The following is a 21,132-nucleotide window of genomic DNA, read 5'->3' as shown; positions in this document are numbered from 1 at the left end:
GTGCAAATGACAGACGGCTACCAGTTTAATAGAGTAAATATGTTTGCAATATAAATTCTGCTAAAATCATTTATGCTTTACTAATAATGGAATGCAGATTTCTACCAGACAGTCCTTTTTTACATTCCTCTTTCTCAGGATTGTACTTTGCAATTACAGATTTCTTTTTCCACCATATCAAAAGCAATAGTCTCAGAATGCTAAGCTTGAAACAGCATGTGCCTGTTTGGGGCCATAACATAGCTGTTGTTTTTCAGTGACTTCTGCCCTTCCCACTTTGTTCTGCTTTGCCCTCTTCTCCCCTGCTGCCTTCTCTTCTGGCAGCACTGGCCACCAGTTGGTTGAAAGAAGATGGGTAAGAAAAGGGCCCCAGCTAACCGGGTCAGCCATGCCCCCTCAGACCACTCTCATTTCACTTGTTGTTGGGCTGATGAAGCGGGTTTTTTGCAGGGTGCATGCACTCTCAAGTTCTGACAGCTGAGGGGGGTGGAACCCACACTGCTAAATTTTAAAGAGCACAATTTGGGGGAAGAGGAGCACCCCTAATCTCTAAGACGACTGAGGGGGATGGGGGAGTTCTGGCGTGCAGTCTTTGATAGTTAAAATGAACTAAGTTACTCAACACCAGTTCCATGAATATAGAGGTTTGCCCCGCACCCTACCCCTCACACCATAGTTGTTCACTTTTGCCATAGGCCAGGTAATTTTCAAAGGGACTTCTGCGGATATAGTGGAACAGAAATAGCACTATACGAAAATTGCACCACTGATACATGCATAAAATTGCATCCATGCACACTGTGTGCATGTATTTGTATGCACGTGGGGAGAGAGTCTGGGCAGGGCTGGGGTTAAATGCATTCTTTTTGATTTTAAAAAGTATGGGTGCAAATTCTCTCAACAAAACTATGCATATTAATAGCAGGTATATTCATGTGCACGATTTCTGCCAGCTGACAATTACCCTCCAAATGACTGCATGGTATTGGTCAATTGTAGCTATTTGTGAATGAAGCTGCAGCCACCATTGGAACTTGGCTTTATTGTATTGTGCAATTACTGAATGATATAACTTAAGGAAGGTTTTGCTACCTGTTATTCTTGAGCTAGGAGGGTGAGATGCCATGTTGTCTGACCAGCCGTATTATAATACATTCAGTGGAATCCTCTTCTAATGAAATCTTTCAAGTTCACTGTATGAAAGGATTAGTCTGAAGAAGGCAGTTTTCTCCTAATCCGTGTCAAAATGTGAGAAATACATTTGACATGTGGGGAGCAATTTTTAATATTATCAGGTAGATTTTAAAAGCCCGATGCATGCCAAAAGTGGGAGATACGTGCACAAGTTGGAGTGGCAAGCGCCGAGCGGATTTTATAAGCCGCCCATGGACGCACGTATCTCTCGCTGCACGCACAAGTGAAAAGTTTCTAAAAAGGGGCGGAGTGTAGGCATGGTCATGGTGGTGCATGGGCATGTCAGGACCTGGCCAAAAATGTGCAGGCAAATAGGTAAGGCTGGATTTTTAAAGGCCCATGCGCACAGAAATCGGGCTTTATGAGCGTGGCTGGGCCTGGCGTGCACCACACGCATTTTCAAAAGGGCCTGGCCACTCGCGTAAGTCCCAATATGCGCACAGGTGCCAGGCCCTGAAAAAGGGGTGGGGCAGGAAGGAGGGCAGCCGGGAGGGCGGCCATTAGCCACTGTCCCGGGGAAGTGTGCGCCGGCAGCTGGCCAGCGCAAGCAGTAAGTAATAAAACAAAAAAATCGTAAGTTTAATCAAAGGGTTTAGGGGGTGGGGAGGAGAGAAGAAGAGGGAGGGAATTTAGGGCACATGGCCCACGGAATTTATAACATGCACGTGCCGGCTCATGCATGTTACAAAATTGGCGCATCCATGTGCACGCTCTGTGAACCGCACGCACATGGACGTGCGGGCGCTGCTTTTAAAATCTACCCCTTAATGCACACAGGTGCATGCCAGGGTCCCCTGCCACATAACTTTACTTCTGCTATGGAGGACGTGTAAGTGGTCAAATAAAAAAATTAGGCCACTCAGTAGCGGGTTTTAAGGATCGGGGCTAACAGGTGGGAAGGGTAGCTATAAAATTAGGGGGATTTGCAAATCCTATCATTAAACTGGGAATGAACTATGAAAACAGAGTATGGCGTCAGCACTTGTCCCTTGTAAAATTTCCCCAAATTACACGGTAGATACGGGATTTGCACGCATATGGGCGTATCCATATAAAATTGTGCGTACATGCACAGGCGTGTACTTTCCATTTGAAAATTGCCTAGGGAAAAAGTAACTGCCGAGGTTTGCACCTCCTTTCTCTGTGATGCTTTTTTCCCTAAAAAACAACACATTTAGTTTTGAAATTGCAAACCTACATGTGTTCCTGCCTCCCCTAACCTAACCCTGCCTCTGACCCCACCTATTTAACCTGCGGATAAAAATGTGTGTCCCCATGCATACATTTATCCACCTACAAGTTGGACAGTTTTCAGACAGCATTTTTACCTGGATAAATAACTATTTACACTGATAAATGGCTTTTAAAACTTTCCCTCTTATTTCATGGAACAAAGGTTGTAAACATACATTTATATGACTTCTGGCTCTCTGATATACTGTGGGAGCAAGTTTCAAACTGTTCCGCCATCCTTGTATCTAATTTTCAAAAGGAAAGTATGTGCATAGTAATACGGACATTATGGAAGCCCCTGCATACTTCTAGCTGGACTGAGTGAGGGCAATTCTCAGACAGACAATTAACCAAGTAAATTGCTTTTAAAATTATCCTCTGTAAATGTGAATTATATTCTTTGTACACATATAATTAACTAAAATGTAGTTCACCCAGAACTAAAGGAGACTGTTTTGTAGGATGTACATTTCCTTGGTCAGGGTATTTAAAAACGTCTCCCTGCCAGAGTCCTCATTTCTCCTCAACATGTCCTGAAAAGTTGGTGTGGATAGGACATCAAGCATGCATATTATACGGGACACACACACATCTTATAAGCATTTTTTTCCTTCAGAATTAGGCCAATAAAAATATTCATTCTAGAAATTTGTTGTAGCTAAATTGTGCTGTAAAGGTGCTATATTTATCCTTTTAATTGTTTCATTTTTAGATTTGCTTTAATAAAATAAATTATTTTCTGTTTTACAGATCTGAAATGTTAGACAATATATTCTGTTGAAAATGCAATAATGAAAGTGACAAGAGGCATAAAGACGAATGTGTCTGTATTATACTACTGAATACTTTATCTGACATAAAGAACTCTTGGTAGGCAAGAGTATAGCTTCATGCGTCTTTATTTGAAAAAGTAGGGTGACTGCTATGTTAGTCCACTTGAGCATGAATAAATCAGGATCAGCAAGCAGTGACTGGGCTACTTTACATCTGTGATTAGCCTTTGAGAGCTATGCCCCCTTTATCAGTTGCATTGACCTAAGGAAAGAAGCATAGATCTGAAAAGCTTGTCAGAAATATATATTAGTTTAGTCCAGTAAAAATATTCCATCTTCCACCAGTTTATCGGTCGTAATTTCTATGCAGAGAGGACAGTGGCCTGGGCTAAAAATTGGCATGTCCTCAGTGGCTAAACAGATACATTGGGAAAAATGGGCAGGGCTAAGGGTGGGATAGATAAAGTGTGTGCATGCTTTTTACCTGCTGTATGCGCCGTCCCCATTGGGGACACATTTTCAAAATCACCCCCCTTCAAGTACAAATGTTTAGCATTGCATTAGATAACCAAAGATAACTCCAGTTTTTCCATTGCAAATAAGGGGATATTTTCATTGATAAATCTGGAACGGGTTTTACATGGAGCTAATCTGGTAGAAAAATGTAATAAATACATTCCCAGAAGTGTTACATTTTATTCAATCATAAAATACTCATCCACTGCTCATTGGGTATGCATTGGAAATACTATTCCATCTTCAAAACTTATGTTCAAAATCCTTAAAGAGAATACCAGCACAACATTTATTTAATTGGAGCCAGATAGTTGTTAATAAATTTTTCTTCCATGTTATATGTTGTTTATTTATTGTATTTTAAAATTCTTATATACCATGGTTACAAATAATATACACAATAAAATAACTTAGATATACAATATAAAACAATAAAAGTTATGTTATGTTCCATCCATGCATTTACATGCATAATTTGATTGCCGGACCTAAACTATGGAACGCCATGGGGTAGATTTTAAAAGGTGCGCGCATAGGTGGGCCTAATTTTATAAAAGTACTTGCGGCAATGAAATCAGGCCTCTCCCAGGTCCATCCCAGTCTGCTCCAATTAAGGAGTGGACTGGGAGGGAACTTTCCAACCCACCTTCCTCTCTCCTCCCCGCCCCCTATCCCTATCCTAGCTAACCCCCAATTTTTTATTTTACCTTTTGCTCCCGCCCCTCTCTGCCCCCTGGACTGCCCCTTTCTCACAGGACAAGCAGGATGGTAGTCCTCACATATGGGTGACATCACAGGATGGAGCCCAATCACGGAACACTTTTGTCAAAGTTTCTAGAACTTTGACTGACACCTACTGGGCATGCCCAGCAATGCACTGACCCTGCATCCAGCAGGGGTCCCCCTTCAGTCTCTTTTTTTTCCGTGCAGCAGTAGCCACGCGGGTTAAGGAGCTCCCTAGAGATTCCTGACAGGAAATTTCCTCATAGACCTTCTTTAAAAATTTTTCAAAAATTTCTTCCCCATAGGGGTCCCCCTATCGAGATCGGTGCTCCACGGTCAAAAGATTTTACCCTGTTGCAGTCGACTCCCGTCGAGTTTTCCCGTCGGGGCCTACCGACTATCGACCGCACCGTGGCTTAATTTTTGTCGAAGCCATGACGTCGGGTTTTCGTCAGTGCCCTGATTGTTTTCGGACAATGTCCATCACAGATCCATACAGAGTTTGTGTATTGTACTTGGGGTCCGGCCATGATACCCTAACTTGCACCAAATGTGCCCAAATGACGCCGAAGGGCCGAAAAGCCCATTTAGAAAAAATGGAGTTTCTTTTTCATTCAAAACCCCCAACTCCATCCACCACTTCGTCTAAGCCGATGCCATCGACATCTCACCAGCAGTGGGACACCGGTGTTGCCCAACCGGCATCGATTACTCCGAAGGTGTCGACATCTTCCTCATCGCCTCAGGAGAAGGACCAAGGACAACATCGTGAAAAGCGTCGACACCGGCATCGAAAGGCTCAATCCACTGATCCAGGCAAGCCCTCGGCATCAGCGTTGACAGAGCCACCGACAAAGAAATCCTGTCCAGAGAAGGCCCCATCCTCCTCTGTTACTGGGTCACTGAGGCGTTCCCCACCTTCATCGGAGCAGGGAGCCGTGACTCCACTTTTACCGGTGGACCTTCCAGCTATGCCTCTATTGCCTCCTACTCCAGAGCCGGGGTTACTCGCCCCAGGCCTCTGTGAGGAATTGGATCGGATGATCCAAGAGGCCATCGAAAAAGCACTGCAGGGATTTCAGCCTCCATCGACACCGGTACCGGTGCCCGAACCGGTCACTGATCCGATTCCCGGGGCACTAGTACCACTACTGGGTAAACTCGATCATTGCCCTTCCACCGCTGGAGCCAAGGGCACCGGTATGTCCTCTTCCTTCGACGCCGATACCTTTGTCGTCGGATGGCGAAGAAACTCCGATACCCATACCGCCATCTGGAATCCTGCCACTATCTCATCCATCGATGTCGCCGGTTCCGTCGATGCCACCATCGATGCCTTCGGTGCTTCCATCGACTGATGATTCGTCCCAGGATACAGATGATCTGCCTTCACAGCCCTCTCCCACTGAAGAGAGAAGGCATTCTCCTCCAGAGGATCTCTCTTTTATTAACTTCATTAAAGAAATGTCTGAGACTATTCCTTTTCAGCTTCAGACTGAAGAGGATTCAAGGCACAAGATGCTGGAAGTATTCCAGTTCCTTGATGCCTCTAAGGAAATCATGTCTATTCCTTTTCATGAAATCCTAATTGATCTTCTGAAGAGAAACTGGAACGCCCAGGTTCGGTTCCGCCTGTCATCCGTAAGACAGATGCCACCTATCTTGTGCAGTCAGCTCCTGGATTTCAGAGATCACAACTGGATCATCACTCAATGGTTGTGGAATCAGCCCAAAAAGGCACGGCGTTCCATACCTCCAGGGAAGGAGCAAAATTCCCTTGATGCTTTTGGCAGACGGGTCTTTCATGGCTCAGTGCTTATATCTTGCATTGCTTCTTACCAGTTATATATGACTCAGTATAACAGAAACCTTTTTAAGATCCAGGATTTCTCTGAGTCTTTACCTGATTAGTTCCAGGATGACCTGAATGCTCTGGCTCAAAAAGGCCTGGAAGAGGGCAAGCATGAGGTCCATGCTGCGTACGACATATTTGACACTGCCTCTAGGGTGTCCGCAGCGGGGATTAGTGCACGAAGGTGGGCCTGGTTGAAATCTTCAGACCTAAGACCAGAGGTACAGGACAGGTTGCTGACCTGCCCTGTACTGGTGATAATCTCTTTGGAGACAAGATCCAGGAGACTGTGGAGCAGCTAAAAGACCACCATGAAACGCTGCGTCAAATTTCTTCAATGCCTGCTGATTTCTCATCTACCTCTAAGAGGATATTCAGGTGGGATTCTAAGAGGCCGGCTTATAAGCCAAGAAGATATTATCCTTCAGCTTCCCGAGGTCGCCCTTCCAAGCCTTATCAAAAAGGACAGTCCAGGCAATCCCGACCTCAGAAGACCCAACCTTCTTCTCAGCCAGGACCAGCGTCAGGGTTTTTACTCTTTCCTGGAGAGCATAGGCCAACATCCTCTACCACTTGTACCGGTCGGAGGTCGATTGTGCACTTCACCAACTTCACCAACATTTGGCACACAGTCACCACCGATCAGTGGGTACTTACAGTGGTCACCCATGGTTACCATCTCAATTTCCTGACTGTACTGGCGGACTCCCCACCTTGACTGACGTGGGGATCGTCCGACCACCTTCTCCTTCTGGAACAGGAGGTTTCAACCCTCCTCCACTCACGGGCAATATTGCCTCCACTCACGGGCAATAGAACCAGTGCAGGGGTTCAATTCACAGTACTTCCTAATCCCAAAAACGTCAGGTGGCTTTTGTCCAATTCTGGACCTTCACGCCCTAAACAAGTATCTACAAAGAGAGAAGTTCAAGATGGTAACCTTGGGTTTGCTACTTCCTCTTCTGCAAAACGGAAATTGACTATGCTCTCTAGATCTCCAGGACGCACACACACACATCTCAATTATTCCATCTCATCGCAAATTCCTGCGATTCTTGGTCGGCCCTCGTCACTTTCAGTATCATGTCCTACCATTCGGCCTAGCGTCTGCTCCCCGAGTATTCATCAAGTGCTTCGTAGTAGTTGCCGCCTTTCTCAGGAGTCAGGGTGTCCATGTCTACCCTTATCTCGATGATTGGTTGATAAGGGCTCCGACTCAACCAGCCGCATTGGCTGGTTGAGTCGGAGCCCTTATCACTCTCCATACCCTGATCTCCCTAGGGTTTCTAATCAACTATCCCAAATCCAAGATAGTTCCATCTTAAACCCTATCCTTTATAGGGGCCGACCTCAGGATTGGGCTTTCACCCTGGCCTCTCTGGCACATCATTTACAGACTCGAGTATCCTCAACTGCTCGTCATTTCCTCATACTATTGAGCCACATGGCGTCTGCGGTGCATGTCACTCCGATGGCCCACCTAGCCATGAGAGTTATGCAATGGACCTTAAAATCCCAGTGGGTTCAGGTGTGTCAACCAATGTCCAACATTGTTCATGTTACCATCAGCTCTGACTATCACTGGCCTGGTGGATGCAACACTCCAGTTTACTTCAAGGCGTTCCATTTCAGGCTATGGAACCTCAAATTACCTTGATGACAGACGCCTCCAACCTAGGGTAGGGTGCTCATGTCAGCGACCTGCAGACTCAGGGAATCTGGTCTCCAGTGGAAGCCAAATACCAGATAAATTTCCTGGAGCTTTGGGCAATCAGATATGCCCTCAGAGCTTTTCAGGATTGCCTTTCAAACAAGGCCAGCTTGATTCAAACCGACAATCAGGTGGCGATGTGGTACATCAACAAGCAAGGGGGAACGGGCTCCTACCTCCTGTGTCAGGAAGCTGCACAGATATGGGCATGGGCCCTTTCCCACTCGATGTGCCTCACAGCCACCTACTTGCCGGGCGTAGACAATGTGTTGGCGGACAAGTTGAGTCACATGTTTCATCCGCATAAGTGATCTCTCAACCCCACGTTAGCGGACCCAATATTCCAACATTGGGGTTACCCTCACATAGACCTCTTTGCGTCAGTCCACAACCGCAAAGTAGAAAACTTCTTCTCTCTAACTCACAGCCACCACTTGCAACCGAGGGACGCTTTCACCCTCTCATGGGCCAGCGGTCTCCTCTATGCGTACCCTCCATTTCCACTCATATCGAAGACTCTCGTGAAGTTACAGAGGGACATGGGTGTAATAATTCTGATAGCCCCTCACTGGCCACGCCAGGTGTGGTTCCCAATCCTCCAGGACCTATCAGTACGCCGGCACATTCCTTTGGGGAAGTATCCGCTTCTGATAACTCAGGACGACGGATACCTGCGCCACCCCAACCTCCAGGCCCTATCTCTGACTGCCTGGATGTTGAAAGGTTAATACTCCAACCTCTTAACCTTTCAGAGTAGGTGTCCCGAGTCCTGGTAGCTTCACCAAAGCCTTCCACGAGAAGGTCTTATTGTTCTAAATGGAAGAGGTTAACAGTATGATGCACTTCTATGTTCTTAGACCCCTTCACTTGCTCCACGGCAAAGTTTCTGGACTACCTCTGGCACCTGTCAGAGGCAGGCCTAAAAACTTCCTGCATCGGGGTGCATGTCAGCGAGGTAGCCGCATTTCATAAGGGCATGGGAAATGTTCCCATTTCGACACAACCCTTAGTAACACGTTTATGAGAGGTTTGCTCCACCTAAAACCTCCTCTGTGCCTTCCGGCTCCTGCTTGGGACCTCAACGTGGTTCTGGGGCGGCTCATGAAAACTCCGTTTGAGCCTCTTCACTCCTGTGATCTCTGTTATCTCACATGGAAAGTAGTTTTCCTTCTTGCTATCACATCCGTTCGCAGAGTCAGTGAATTGCAGGCATTAGTTACCTACCCGCCTTACACTAAAATTCTGCATGACAGGGTAGTGCTCTGCACTCACCCTAAATTTTTACAGAAGGTAGTGTCGGAATTCCATATTAATCAATCTATTATCCTACCTACCTTTTTTCCCAGGCCCCATTCAAACCCAGGAGAACATGCTCTGCATTCCTTGGATTGCAAACGTGCCCTAGCCTTCTGTCTACTGCACGTCAGCCCACAGGAAATCCACTCAATTGTTTGTCTCTTTCGATACCATCAAATTGGGAAATCCTGTGGGAAAGCAGACCCTCTCCTGGTTGGTGGACTGCATTTCTTTTTGCTACCAGCAAGCAGGCATTCCGCTGCAAGATCGTGTAAAAGCACACTTTTGTCGGGCCATGGTGACATCAGTAGCGCACCTCCGTTCGGTGCCCCTGCTGATATTTGTTAGGCTGCTACCTGAAGCTCTCTCCATACCTTTGCAGCCCATTACTGCTTATATAAGGCAGGCACACAGGATTCCATCTTTGGCCAGTCTATTCTACGCAACTTGTTTTCAGTTTAACTTCCCAACATCCTTCCACTGACCCGTTCAGGGTTCAGGATGCCCTCCTAACCAAATTTCCACCCCTGGTGTTGTGCCCGTTGCACGTCTTTGGGTACATTGGTGCTTTGCTCGGGCATCCTCAGCTCGGTACTCACCCATATGTGAGGACTACCAACCTGCTTGTCCTGTGAGAAAGCAGAGTTGCCTACCTGTAACAGGGGTTCTCATCCTGCTGTCCATCCTCACGAAACCCACCTGCCACCCTGCGGAGTTGGGTTCGCTTACGTTTTCTTATTTTATTTTTCGCATGTACTTTTTACTATAAGATGAGACTGAAGGGGTACCCCTGCTAGATGCAGGATCAGTTCATTGCTGGGCATGCCCAATAGGTGCCAGTCAAAGTTCTAGAAACTTTGACAGAAGTGTTCCGTGTTTGGGCTCCATCCTGTGATGTCACCCATATGTGAGGACTAACATCCTGCTGTCCTGTGAGAACACCTGTTACAAGTAATCAACTCTGCTTTCTCTGGGCATGTAACGGGTTACGCGTGTGGCTGGGCCCCTTTGAAAATGCGCACAGCGCACGCAAGGCCCGGCCATACATGTAACCCCATTTTTTACGCGCGTGGCCGATTTAAAATTCAGCCTTATGCCGGCTGAATTACGCTTGGAAATTAATTTTAAACCTTTTAAGAAGGACTTAAAAACCTAGTTGTTTAGGAAGGCTTTTCAGGAGTCAGAATATTATATGATTATTATTCATTTATCTTTAATCTTATTTTACTTTATTTTTAATTTATTTTAACTATTACTTTATTTATGTTTCATATTTTACTTAAATTTAACTTGTAAATTCATTCCATTTTATTGTGAGCTGATTATTGTTTTTACAATATTTACTTTTTGTTTTTTTTAATAATTTTGTAATTATTTAATAATTTTTATTCTGATGTCTGTAAACCGTTGTGGTAGACGGTATATAAAATCATCAAATAAATAAATAAATTGTATCTGCTAGTGTAGATAAACCTAGTGTAAATAGTTCCCCAACTCAACTCCAGCCCCATAACATTTCTTTGCAGTCCACATAAAAAAATGCATGGAATCCCATCTGAATGTACTTTTACCTGCACAAATACCTGGACAATTTTCAAAAGTTGATTTTTGAGCATAAAACAGGGTTTTAGGCACATAAATGCTTTGATAATTCAGCCCATAAATTTCCATACTCATCCCCACACCAGCTTGTCTCAGTACGATAAATCTAATTCTTTCAGAGACCATCAGGATTAAGGATAGCCCAAGATCTAGCTTTCTTCTCTATAAGTTTATCTCACAAATGTCCTTACGGCTGAATTTTTAAACGGCTACTTGAGAAAAAATGGGGGTGATGCGCATGGCCGGGCCTTGCTTGCGCCGCGCACATTTTCAAAGGGGCCCAGCCACGCGTTTAACCCCTGTTACGCGCAGAAGTGCCAAGCCTAGAGAACGGAGCGGGGCGGGGCTGAGGCGGCCTGTACAGTAGCCATTTGCCACTGTGCCAGGAAAGCACGCGCCGGCAAGTTGTTTTTGCTCCAGTGGAGCATAATAAAAAAAAAAAAAAGAAAAGGTAGGAAAAAGGGTTTAGGGGGAAGGGAGATTAGGTAGTGATAATATTCTGGATTTAAACAGTTAAATGATGAAATTAATGAAACAGCTTTGCACAAGTAAAAGAATGTGATTTGTCATTATGAGCAAGAAAAACAGTCCTTGGATGACAGGCAGAAGCAGGTTGCGTAGAAACTTGTTGATGCTTCAAGGCCTGGCTACTGAGTGGGGAAAGAAGGAGTGTACCAAGATAAAGGCATTGTGACGTCATTAGGTTTAGTAGACATGTATATAAGACAATGATGTATCCTGTAATAACTGAGCAGGCTAGGTAATACGTCACCATTAAGACTATTACGCTGCTCCCAAGAAACCTGTTGTATTTACTCTCACTTTCTTGCTTACTACTAATAAAGATTATTTATTTTAAAGATAAAAAGTAGTTGTTAATTATTAAGAAGGGCCTTCTCTGAACTCTCGTGGAGTACACAGATAATGATTTTTCGTTGAACTCTCTGCGTGCTTAAAGCATTCAGATAAAGATTTGAACTCCCTGTAAAAGCAGGTAATGATACTCTTGAACTCCTGGAGCATGGCAGCCCTCCAGTAATGAACAGTAGGGGGGTAGGGAATTTCTCTTTCAGTCTGCTCCTTAATTGGAGCAGACTGGGAGAGAACTGGGGAAGGCCGGAATGTGTTGCCGCACGGAAATTGCATGTCCCCCCATTGTATGCGCCGCCTGCACATGCGAGCGTGGATTATAAAATCTGGCGCGCATGTGCACGCAGCCCACGGATTTTATAACATGCGCATCCATGTGTGTGCGCTGGGAAGCGAGCGCACATGGACTCGCACGCATACCTTTAAAAATCTACCCCTTACTGAATAACATGTCACACCTTTTTAGTCAAAATATTAAAAAAATTTCCAAAATTTTTGAAACCCAAGTGAACCATAACAAAAAAAATGTTATTGAAAAAAAGTTTTTGTAAAGGGTGGCATGACCATCATATCCACAGGCTTAATTTATTGCTGCAAATTTTACTGCAACTGTTTTTTATTGCCTGAATATTTGTTTAATCATCGAGCTATACCACCATCCTTCCCAATTTTTTAAACATTTTTTCTCATGAAATTATAGTAATCAGAAGTAAAAATCACACTTATCTTGAACATCCGTGAAAAACTCCCATTTGGACTGCACAACTGTGTTCTGAAAGGGAAAAGACCATCATAACAACGTAGGCCACGTTTCAGAAGCCGCTGCACTTCCTATCTCAGGGAACCAGTCTGTATCTTCCCTCGGGTAAACATGAAAAGAATGTTTATACATTTCCATAAGATTTTCATGCATCCTCAAGCAATCCCCATCCATATGATGTTAGTATATCCGGTAGCAATCAGCATATTAAAATGGTGCTTTCTGTGCAAGACAGCATATAACATCAGAAATAGTCTTTCCCAGATGCTTAAATGCAAAATAATGCAAGAGAACCAATCAGCAGGCACCATTCTCATACATGAGATTTGCATATAACAAGACCTATTTGTTTTTATCAAATCTTTCAGATAAAGAACATAGAAACTTTATCCTGAAAGACCATATTATGGCAACACCTTATTTATAATATGTACAAACTTCAGAAACTATGCAACCTCAAAAAAATGATAAAATTATTTTAAAATGTTTTGAATATCAATGATCTTAAAGAGTGCCAGTCTGTTTCTTCATTCAATCCCGAAAGGTACTGTTCTCAAATCCAATATTGCTCACGCTCATTGAGCATTGCAAAGCAATCACCCACCGTGACTTGGTACTGGTACAGAATCAATGACAAGCCAGCATAGTTGTTCAGAACTGTGTCACTTCTATACAATGTTCTGCCACTGGGGCCGAAATTGTTGATGTTCCCACACAACTACGATGTTCGTTCATTCAGGCGCAGTCTGTTGGATTTCTTAGTGCAACCCACATATAGCAGATTACAAAACATGCACTACCCATGAAGTTGCACATGTAGAATAGTGCAAATCAATTTTAAAGCCCATATGAGCAACTATCCATTGATCACCTGTGATAGTCCGTGCACAAAGGAAATAACCCCCACCTGGAGAATGGCCCCAGGCAGAAACATTGCAATCAGCATTAAGCAAATGATGCCCTGGTTACATTCTCCCTGATATTTCTACTTGTGAGAAGGAAAAACATGGTGTCTCCTTAAAGATATCATGCCACTGTAAAACATCAATATTTTCTAACAATTGATGTAATTTGATGAGATCTTTCCAAATCTCTCATTACATATTTCAATCGGTCATCAAAATGTGATGTTTGATATTGAAGAAAAAGATCCCTATGAGCGTACAAAACTCATTTTTACACTATAATGACCACAGATCCAGGATATCCCCATTGTAAGAATCTAGTTTTTATATCCAAGGCTTGTATCTTGAAGTTATCCATGTTTGAACATAGTCTCCTGAGACGCAAAAATTGGCTAATTAGTAAACTCTGTCTTAAAAGACATGGATGAAAACTTTCATATCTTAAAAGGTTGTTTTGTTCTGTGAGCTTTCGGTAAATAGATGTGATAATCTTTCCCCATTTAATAGAAACATTAATATCCAAAAATGATATCTGAGTCATACTATGTTCCATAGTTAATTGTAAATTGGAGTCAGTGAATTTATTCACCAATGGAATTCACATAAAGATTCCAAAGACCCCTGTGAAAAAAAGAATATATCATCAAAAAAACCGATACCAATCAGTAAGAGAAGACATTCATTGAGATGTAAAAATATGCTGCTCTTCAAATTTCACCACATACATATTTGCTATACTCGTGGCCATCACTGAACCCATTGCAATGCCATGAGTTTGATAGTAAGAGAAGTAAGAGAAGACATTCATTGAGATGTAAAAATATGCTGCTCTTCAAATTTCACCACATACATATTTGCTATACTCGTGGCCATCACTGAACCCATTGCAATGCCATGAGTTTGATAGTAAAAAATTTCATCATAGGAAAAAGAATTGTAAAAAAGAGCCAATTCTGCTAATTTTATGATGAATTCATTAGGTATTCTATGAGGCTCCATTCTCTGTATTAATGCCTATGTGATTATACTGAATGCCACATCTTGAGGAACATTTGTATATAGGGATTGTATGTCCATAGTAACCAGAACTATGTTAGGGAGCAGCTCTGTCATTTGTGAAAATGTGCGAAGCATATGTGTAGAGTCCTTAACATAGGATTTAGCACGTATCACTAATGGTTTTTAAAAAGTATCAGTGAAGATGGAAATAGGTTCAAAAAGAGACCCCTTTTCTGAAACTATAGGTCTCCCAGGAGGGGATGTTGTGGATTTATGCACCTTTGGTACTAGATATAGAATTGGAATAGTAGGATGATTGACCCACAAAAAGATAACTCTTTCTTTGTAAGAACATTTTTTCCTTCACCCACCTTCAAAATTTATTTTATTTGAATCTGAATGTTACCCATGGGGTCTTCATTGATTTTCCTTTTAATATTTTTATCCAATAATTAACTATGTGCCTCTATCACCTATTGTTCACGTGACAGAACCACAACCGCTCCATCCTTGTTTGCTGGTTTAATAACCAAGGACATATTCCTTTGCAGTTGTTGGATGGCTTCACGTTCCTCATATGAAATATTGGAAAATATCCTTACAGACTGTTCCAATTTTCCAATTTCCTTTAATACTAAATTTTTAAAGATCAACAAATGTGGATCTTCCCAGTATTCATTTTGCCTTAACTAAGGAATGATCTGGATCACTAAATTGTTTACTAAAATGTAATTTTAATTGCAAAAGTCTAAAAAAACAATGGAATTCAATACGCGATCTGAAAGTATTATACTGTTGTTTAGGAACAAAACCTAAACCTTTATTAAGTATAGATTCTTGAGCTGTCATTAAAGATTTATCTGATATGTTTATGATTGCAGAGGTGGCAGTCTCCCCCTCAAACTGGTCTGAGGTCCATCCCACAATGTTCTGTCTGTTCGTTCCAATTGTTTCAATCGAGTTCTCATTGATAATTCCTTCCTCTTAATCTGTATCTGCTTCTGGGCTGCCTTCCTTGATTTAAAAAATATCATTTATAGTTAAAATCAATCTCATCACTAATGCTCGTAGATTCATCTGAAGAAACACGAAATGTCAGTCTTTTGCGATCCTGTTGACTGTTTTTGTTACCCATCCAGGAATATACATGGTTTTATAATCATTGTCATTTCTGTGGAACTTCTTTATTTTACTTTGTTTCAGCTTGTTTTTAAATTGTTCTACCAAATACCCAATAACCATACAGCCGAATCATCCTTCATACTGCTGTCTAGATTATTAAATTTGGACTCCACTGTCACAATCAATTCTTGTATAGATGACATTTCAACCTTAGGCCAGGATTCATCAATTTATCGCATGTGATAGGAAGAGGGGCGTGTTTTATGGTAATAGCGCACTTTGCGATAAATAAGCTATCTTAGTGCTTCGCATAGATATTACCGCAGAGTGCGATAACTTTTTGCAATTTGCAGTATCACAATTGTTGCAATTCCTACCTACAACCACTGGGGGGTGGGGGGGTGGGGGGGTGGGAGAGAGAGAAAGCCCATAATGCGACTTAGAAAATAACCCCCTTAGGCCTGGATTTTCTAAGGTCTCAGACCTTAGAGAATCCGGCGATAACGGGGGGCGGGCCTGCGAAAGCCGGCAGCGATCACACCTCCGCAGTGCAATTGCTGCCGGCTTTCGCACCCAATAGCGCCATCATAAAAGGTGGTGCTATTGGGCACGCTACTGGCAGTGAAAAGGGTTCTTACCTTTCGCCGTCAGTGAAGACGTCGCGGAATCCGCCCCGATGCCGCCCCAACTCTTCCCCTTCTGGTGCGGACTCCACCCAATCTAGGCATCACGTGCGATCCCTTTAGAAAATGACCCCCTTAGTCTACTCAATTATTAACATTAAATCCTGAGAACATTTATTTAATATGCTGATCCATCTATTAGTAAAAGTATCTTGATTTTTAAACGTTTGATTCCGTTGACATCCTTAATCCCAGCGGTATCATTTTATGCTTAAGATATTCCACTAAAGTTGCAGAATGAAGTTCATATCATATAAGATTTTTTTTATGAATTATTAATTATTGCCATAATGAAGATCTTGTTTTTTCGCAAGATGTTTCAGTCTACTAATGTTGTATTGTCTACCCTCATAAGCCCATAACGCGACTTGGAAAATAACCCCCTTAGGCCTGGATTTTCTAAGGTCGCAGACCTTAGAGAATCCGGCGGTAACGGGGGGCGAAAGCTGGCAGCGATCGTACCTCTGCGGTGCAATCGCTGCCGGCTTTCGCACTCAATAGTGCCATCGTAAAAGGTGGTGCTATTGGGCACGCTACTGGAAGCGAAAAGGGTTCTTACCTTTCGCCGTCAGTTCTGCCCTGAGAAAGTAGACATATCTTGTGCCTATCCATTGAGGATGCACAAATCAGCAAATGCATCCTGATAGTGGCCACATTTAATTTTATTTTTGATTTGTATTCTGCCTTTTGTGACTGGTCAGCCACTTCAAAGTGAATTACCTTTGGGTATCGTAGGTATTTCCCTCCTGTCATCAGAGTTTGTAATTGAGGCAATGGAGGGTGATGAATCTTTGACTCTTGTTTCCATGTCCTGTGTATTTCTGCAACTGCCTGAACTATGGGGTTCATTTACTAAGCATTATTTCCATAGACACACAATGGAAGACAACCTTAGTAAATAGGCCTCTGTATTTGTTTGGGAATAACCTCTGCAGCTCTATCTGATTTCTGTTAATTTTATAGCTTTGTTATTTTTAATTTTTTTAACATATTAAGAGGCATATTTCAAAGCATAAAGTTCCTGCAGGCAAGAGAATGTTTATTAACATGTTCATTAAATGCTAGGGCAAAAAGTCCCTTTAAGATAGCCCAGCCCTTGTAGTCTTTTCCCTGCTTCGAAGACCTGTAACACAAACTCCTATAGAGTTGCAAGTTTTTATACAAATTGATGTAGGCAATCTGTAGGTTACTCTATAAAAAGCAAAGGCATTTCCAGTGGGTGCCTTCAAATTTCCCAAACAAATTTATAGCTTATTTAATGGTCTGCACCATTAAATAGGATCATTTGTTACTGGCTGTTTGTTGCCAGTTATCTCTCTATACAGACTGTAGTTTGAGCTCCATTTACAAAGGATTTTTCCTATAATTTATAGTGAACCCAAACTGGCAAAATCCTCTTATCATATCTGTCTGTATTGGTTCCATTACTTTGTATTGGGTGTCAGAGAGTGAAACATCATATGATGTATCTCAAATTTCAGATCTTTAGCTGGGAAATTGTTCACTTTCCCCTTAATGAAAGAATATGAGGGTTTTGCTACTAAATAGTAATACTTTGGTTGGTAAGTTGTAGTTTCCTTACATTTCACAGGCCACACACTTACAGGTGAACTTTCAAAGGAGTTATGCACGTAGGAATTTTGAAAAGCCATTTACCTTAAGTACAATTTATAAGGTAAATTTTTAAAGAATTGCGCACGCAAAGTGGCCATTTACGCGCGTAAGTGGCCTGAGTGGGAGCTATGTAAATTATAAATAGCCGGGAAGGGCTCGTGTACATTGATGTACGCGTGCCCAGAACAGGGCATGAGCATTCCAGCACTGACACGCATAGCCTCTAATTTTCCTCAGCTGGCATGCGTAACATACACACGCCACTTGTTAGGTGCAGGAGTCCATCGGGGGAGGGGGGGAGAGAGAGAGAGAGAGAGAGAGACTCTTTATAGGGCTCAGTCTGATACTCTATATTTGGACCATTGTAAGGGCGCACTTTGATTCGGGGTGAGCTTTCTGGAGGTGGGTTGAGGTTAAGGGGGTGTTATAGACACATTCAGAGGTATCCATTATAAAACTGACCTCATTAAATGGACTCCTGTGCCTAACAAGGAGCAGAAGCAAAGTGGCACGCTTATGTATATGTGTACAGTTCCAGGCATGAACATGTGGCCCTTATAAAATCTACCTTTATGTGGGTAAAATCTGTTGACAATTCAATAGCATATATTGTAGCAATTTTCAAAAGCCCACTTAAATGAGTAAAGTGCATTTATACATGTAAAACCCAATTTTAAGCATGCAAATGCTTTTGAAAATCAGGCCCTTTGTAATATATCTGATGGAATTCTGCTAAGGAGTAGCAATCTGATGTAAAACTGTTAAGAAAGCTGGGCGTTAGATGGGAGGAGCAATCAGAATGAATGGCTCCTAAGAAGGAGGAGTCAGCTATCTTGTAGTGTCTCAGATTCTGTATATTCCGCTATGCTGGGAGTAACAATCTGTTAGGGTTCCCCGTGAGAAAAATTATTTTGTTCCCATGTAATTTTTTTAGTTATGATTTGCTCAGTAAAAATTGTGTGAATTCACTACTGCTTTTATGTGTGACAACCTAAGAGTCTGATTTCTATTATTCTGTGCCTATAGGACAAAATAAAGCTAAGAGGTCAGTTTTCAAAAAGGCCTGAGTACCTATCTTAGCTGGTCAATTTTTGGCCTGCCTCATTAAACTAGCTAGATTTTCAACTGAAAACCCCCCCCTAAATCTAGCTGGATAACAGTTAACCGGTTAGATCTAAGACACTTAAGGTTTGAATTTTAAGAGCCTGCATACACCAAAGCTCGAGATATGTGCACAAGTTGGGCCGACGCTTGCCAAGCGAATTTAAGAGCTGCATAGATATGCGCATACTTGCTACTATGTGCACAGATGAAAAGTTAAAAAAAGGAATGGGGCATGGGCATTCCTGGATTTTAACTCGAAATTAACGAGCAAATACTTATGTACACAGGCGTGTATCGGGGTCCCCTGTCGCGCAACTTTATTTCTGCTATGGATGATGTGCAAGTTATAAAATAAAGATAAATAGATCAGTGAGGTTTTAGGCATCGGAGAAGCTGTGAAACTATGGGAGTTTGTAAGTCCTATTCCTTACCTGGACAAACTGGGAACAAACTGGTAAAACTGGCAAATGAGTCAGCACACGCATTTATGCACATAGGTGCATATCCACTTAAAATTGTGCCTTTATGTGCGCGTGGTCAGGTTATTTTATATGTGCGTATGTTATAAAAGGCCACGTCCTAGCGCAGGATAGCGAACGCGCGCACATGTGTGCCCGCGCGCCAGTTTAAAAGTTACAGTTCTAAACCGTGAGCTCAGCAGCCTAGAGATAAAACTCAGCTCTAGCCATCTAAGACCCTTCTATCTGCAGAAATAAAGTAAAAAATGGAGGAGAGAAACGTTGATAACCCTCTTACCTGCCCAAAGTTTAGCAAGACCAGGGCGAGAGCCCCTCTGATTTCGCTCACCTCCTATCTACTCATAGTTGCATTTCAGGGTGGGAGCCCCTGTGATTCCCCACCCACATGTTATATTTCAGTGCAGGAATCTCCTCCAATCCTCCGCCTTGCACTTAAATGCGGGGAACCCCTCGGATTCCCCGCTTCGCATTTAAATGGATCAGCTCCTCAATCCCACCAACCCAATTTCTTAAAAAATTGCTCCTCATCATCCCCCTCCCTAAACAATTCTCCTCTCTCCACCCACCCATTCAAAGCCCCTACACACATCCATACCTTCCCTCTGCTCATGTGGGGCATTTTTATTGCTGCCAATAATGAGGCTAGTCTACTGGCATTTGTTATTAACGTACTCACTGCACTGTCGGAGAAGGAGCCAGTCCCCATTCAGAATCTGATTCTAGTTTTGATATCTTTTTTCACAGTGCAGTGAATACATTAATAATAAGCATTGTTAGACTAGCCCCACTATCAGCAGCATTAAAAATGCCCTGCTGGAGCTGGGAGGTGGTAGGGGAGATTTTGGAGGGCTTTGGGTGGGTAGATGAAGGGGGCAAGAGGAGTTGGTTGGGTGCGGGATGATGAGAGGACAATCATTTAAAGAAATTGAGTAGGCAAGGGGGAGGAGATGCCACCCTACTTAAAAGCAATGCAGAGGGATTGGAAGGGCTCCCAGCACTTAAACGCAATTTCTGGCAGATGGGAGTTGGAGAAATCAGAGGGGCTTTCACCCTGCTCTTGTTAAACTTTGGCTGGGTTGCAGACAGGATAATTGAAGATGCTCTCGCCTACCTGTTAAGTTAAATTGCAAGTAGGTAAGAGAGGTACTAGGGGAAGCATATCCTTCCAGCCTTGATCATGGTACCTAAAATTGTGTGGTCTAGCAAAGGATGTAAAGAGAATAAACAAAAAATTCTTAAGCTGACTTCATATTCATATGGGAAACAGGTTTCCGCTCATGACATATTTTTGAAGTAGTGAGAAGAAGTTCAACAATGTGAACAGCTTTAATGTCTTAAAGGTGAATTTTCTATATGTCATGCGGGTAATAATTAGCACATGCGTGGGTAAGTAGCCTCTACTCAAGTACTCCGTGTTTTATAAAAATAAAAAATATGCATGTATTTTCACTTTTGAATGCACAAATATGCGTGTATCAAAGGGGCAGTCTGGGGCATTCCATGTAAATTGATATTTTAAAAGACACAAGTGAGCATTTCCCAATTTAGTTGCATATTTTCACTTCTGCCAATTATCTGGCATAAGTGATATTTAGGGGCAGATTTTCAAAGGGTTATGCGCGTAAACCCCAAAAAGCTGCCCCTGCCTGCCCCTGTGCGCGCCAAACCTATCTTTCATAGGCTCGGCAGCGAGCGC

The 21,132-nt window shown here is 42.8% G+C and overlaps 1 protein-coding gene across 5 annotated transcripts in view; it reads left to right on the top strand.

The window, feature by feature from the left end:
• LRRIQ1 (leucine rich repeats and IQ motif containing 1) overlaps positions 1–21,132 on the top strand; it is a 455,984-nt gene that overhangs the window by 274,023 nt on the left and 160,829 nt on the right. The window contains exon 23 of one of the 5 annotated variants that reach the window (XM_029597084.1): positions 3,178–3,257. The exons of the other annotated variants lie outside the window; for them this stretch is intronic. Within the exon in view, the coding sequence (XP_029452944.1) occupies positions 3,178–3,191 (14 nt within the window). The 3' untranslated portion in view covers positions 3,192–3,257. Of the gene's footprint in view, positions 1–3,177; positions 3,258–21,132 lie in introns of those variants that run through there. 5 annotated transcript variants of the gene reach the window in all.

This window comes from Rhinatrema bivittatum, chromosome 4 (genome assembly GCF_901001135.1).
Source record: "Rhinatrema bivittatum chromosome 4, aRhiBiv1.1, whole genome shotgun sequence".
Classification (NCBI taxonomy): Eukaryota; Metazoa; Chordata; class Amphibia; order Gymnophiona; family Rhinatrematidae; genus Rhinatrema; species Rhinatrema bivittatum.
Note: the sequence above shows the minus strand (reverse complement) of the source record. Positions and strands in the feature narration are given on the sequence as shown.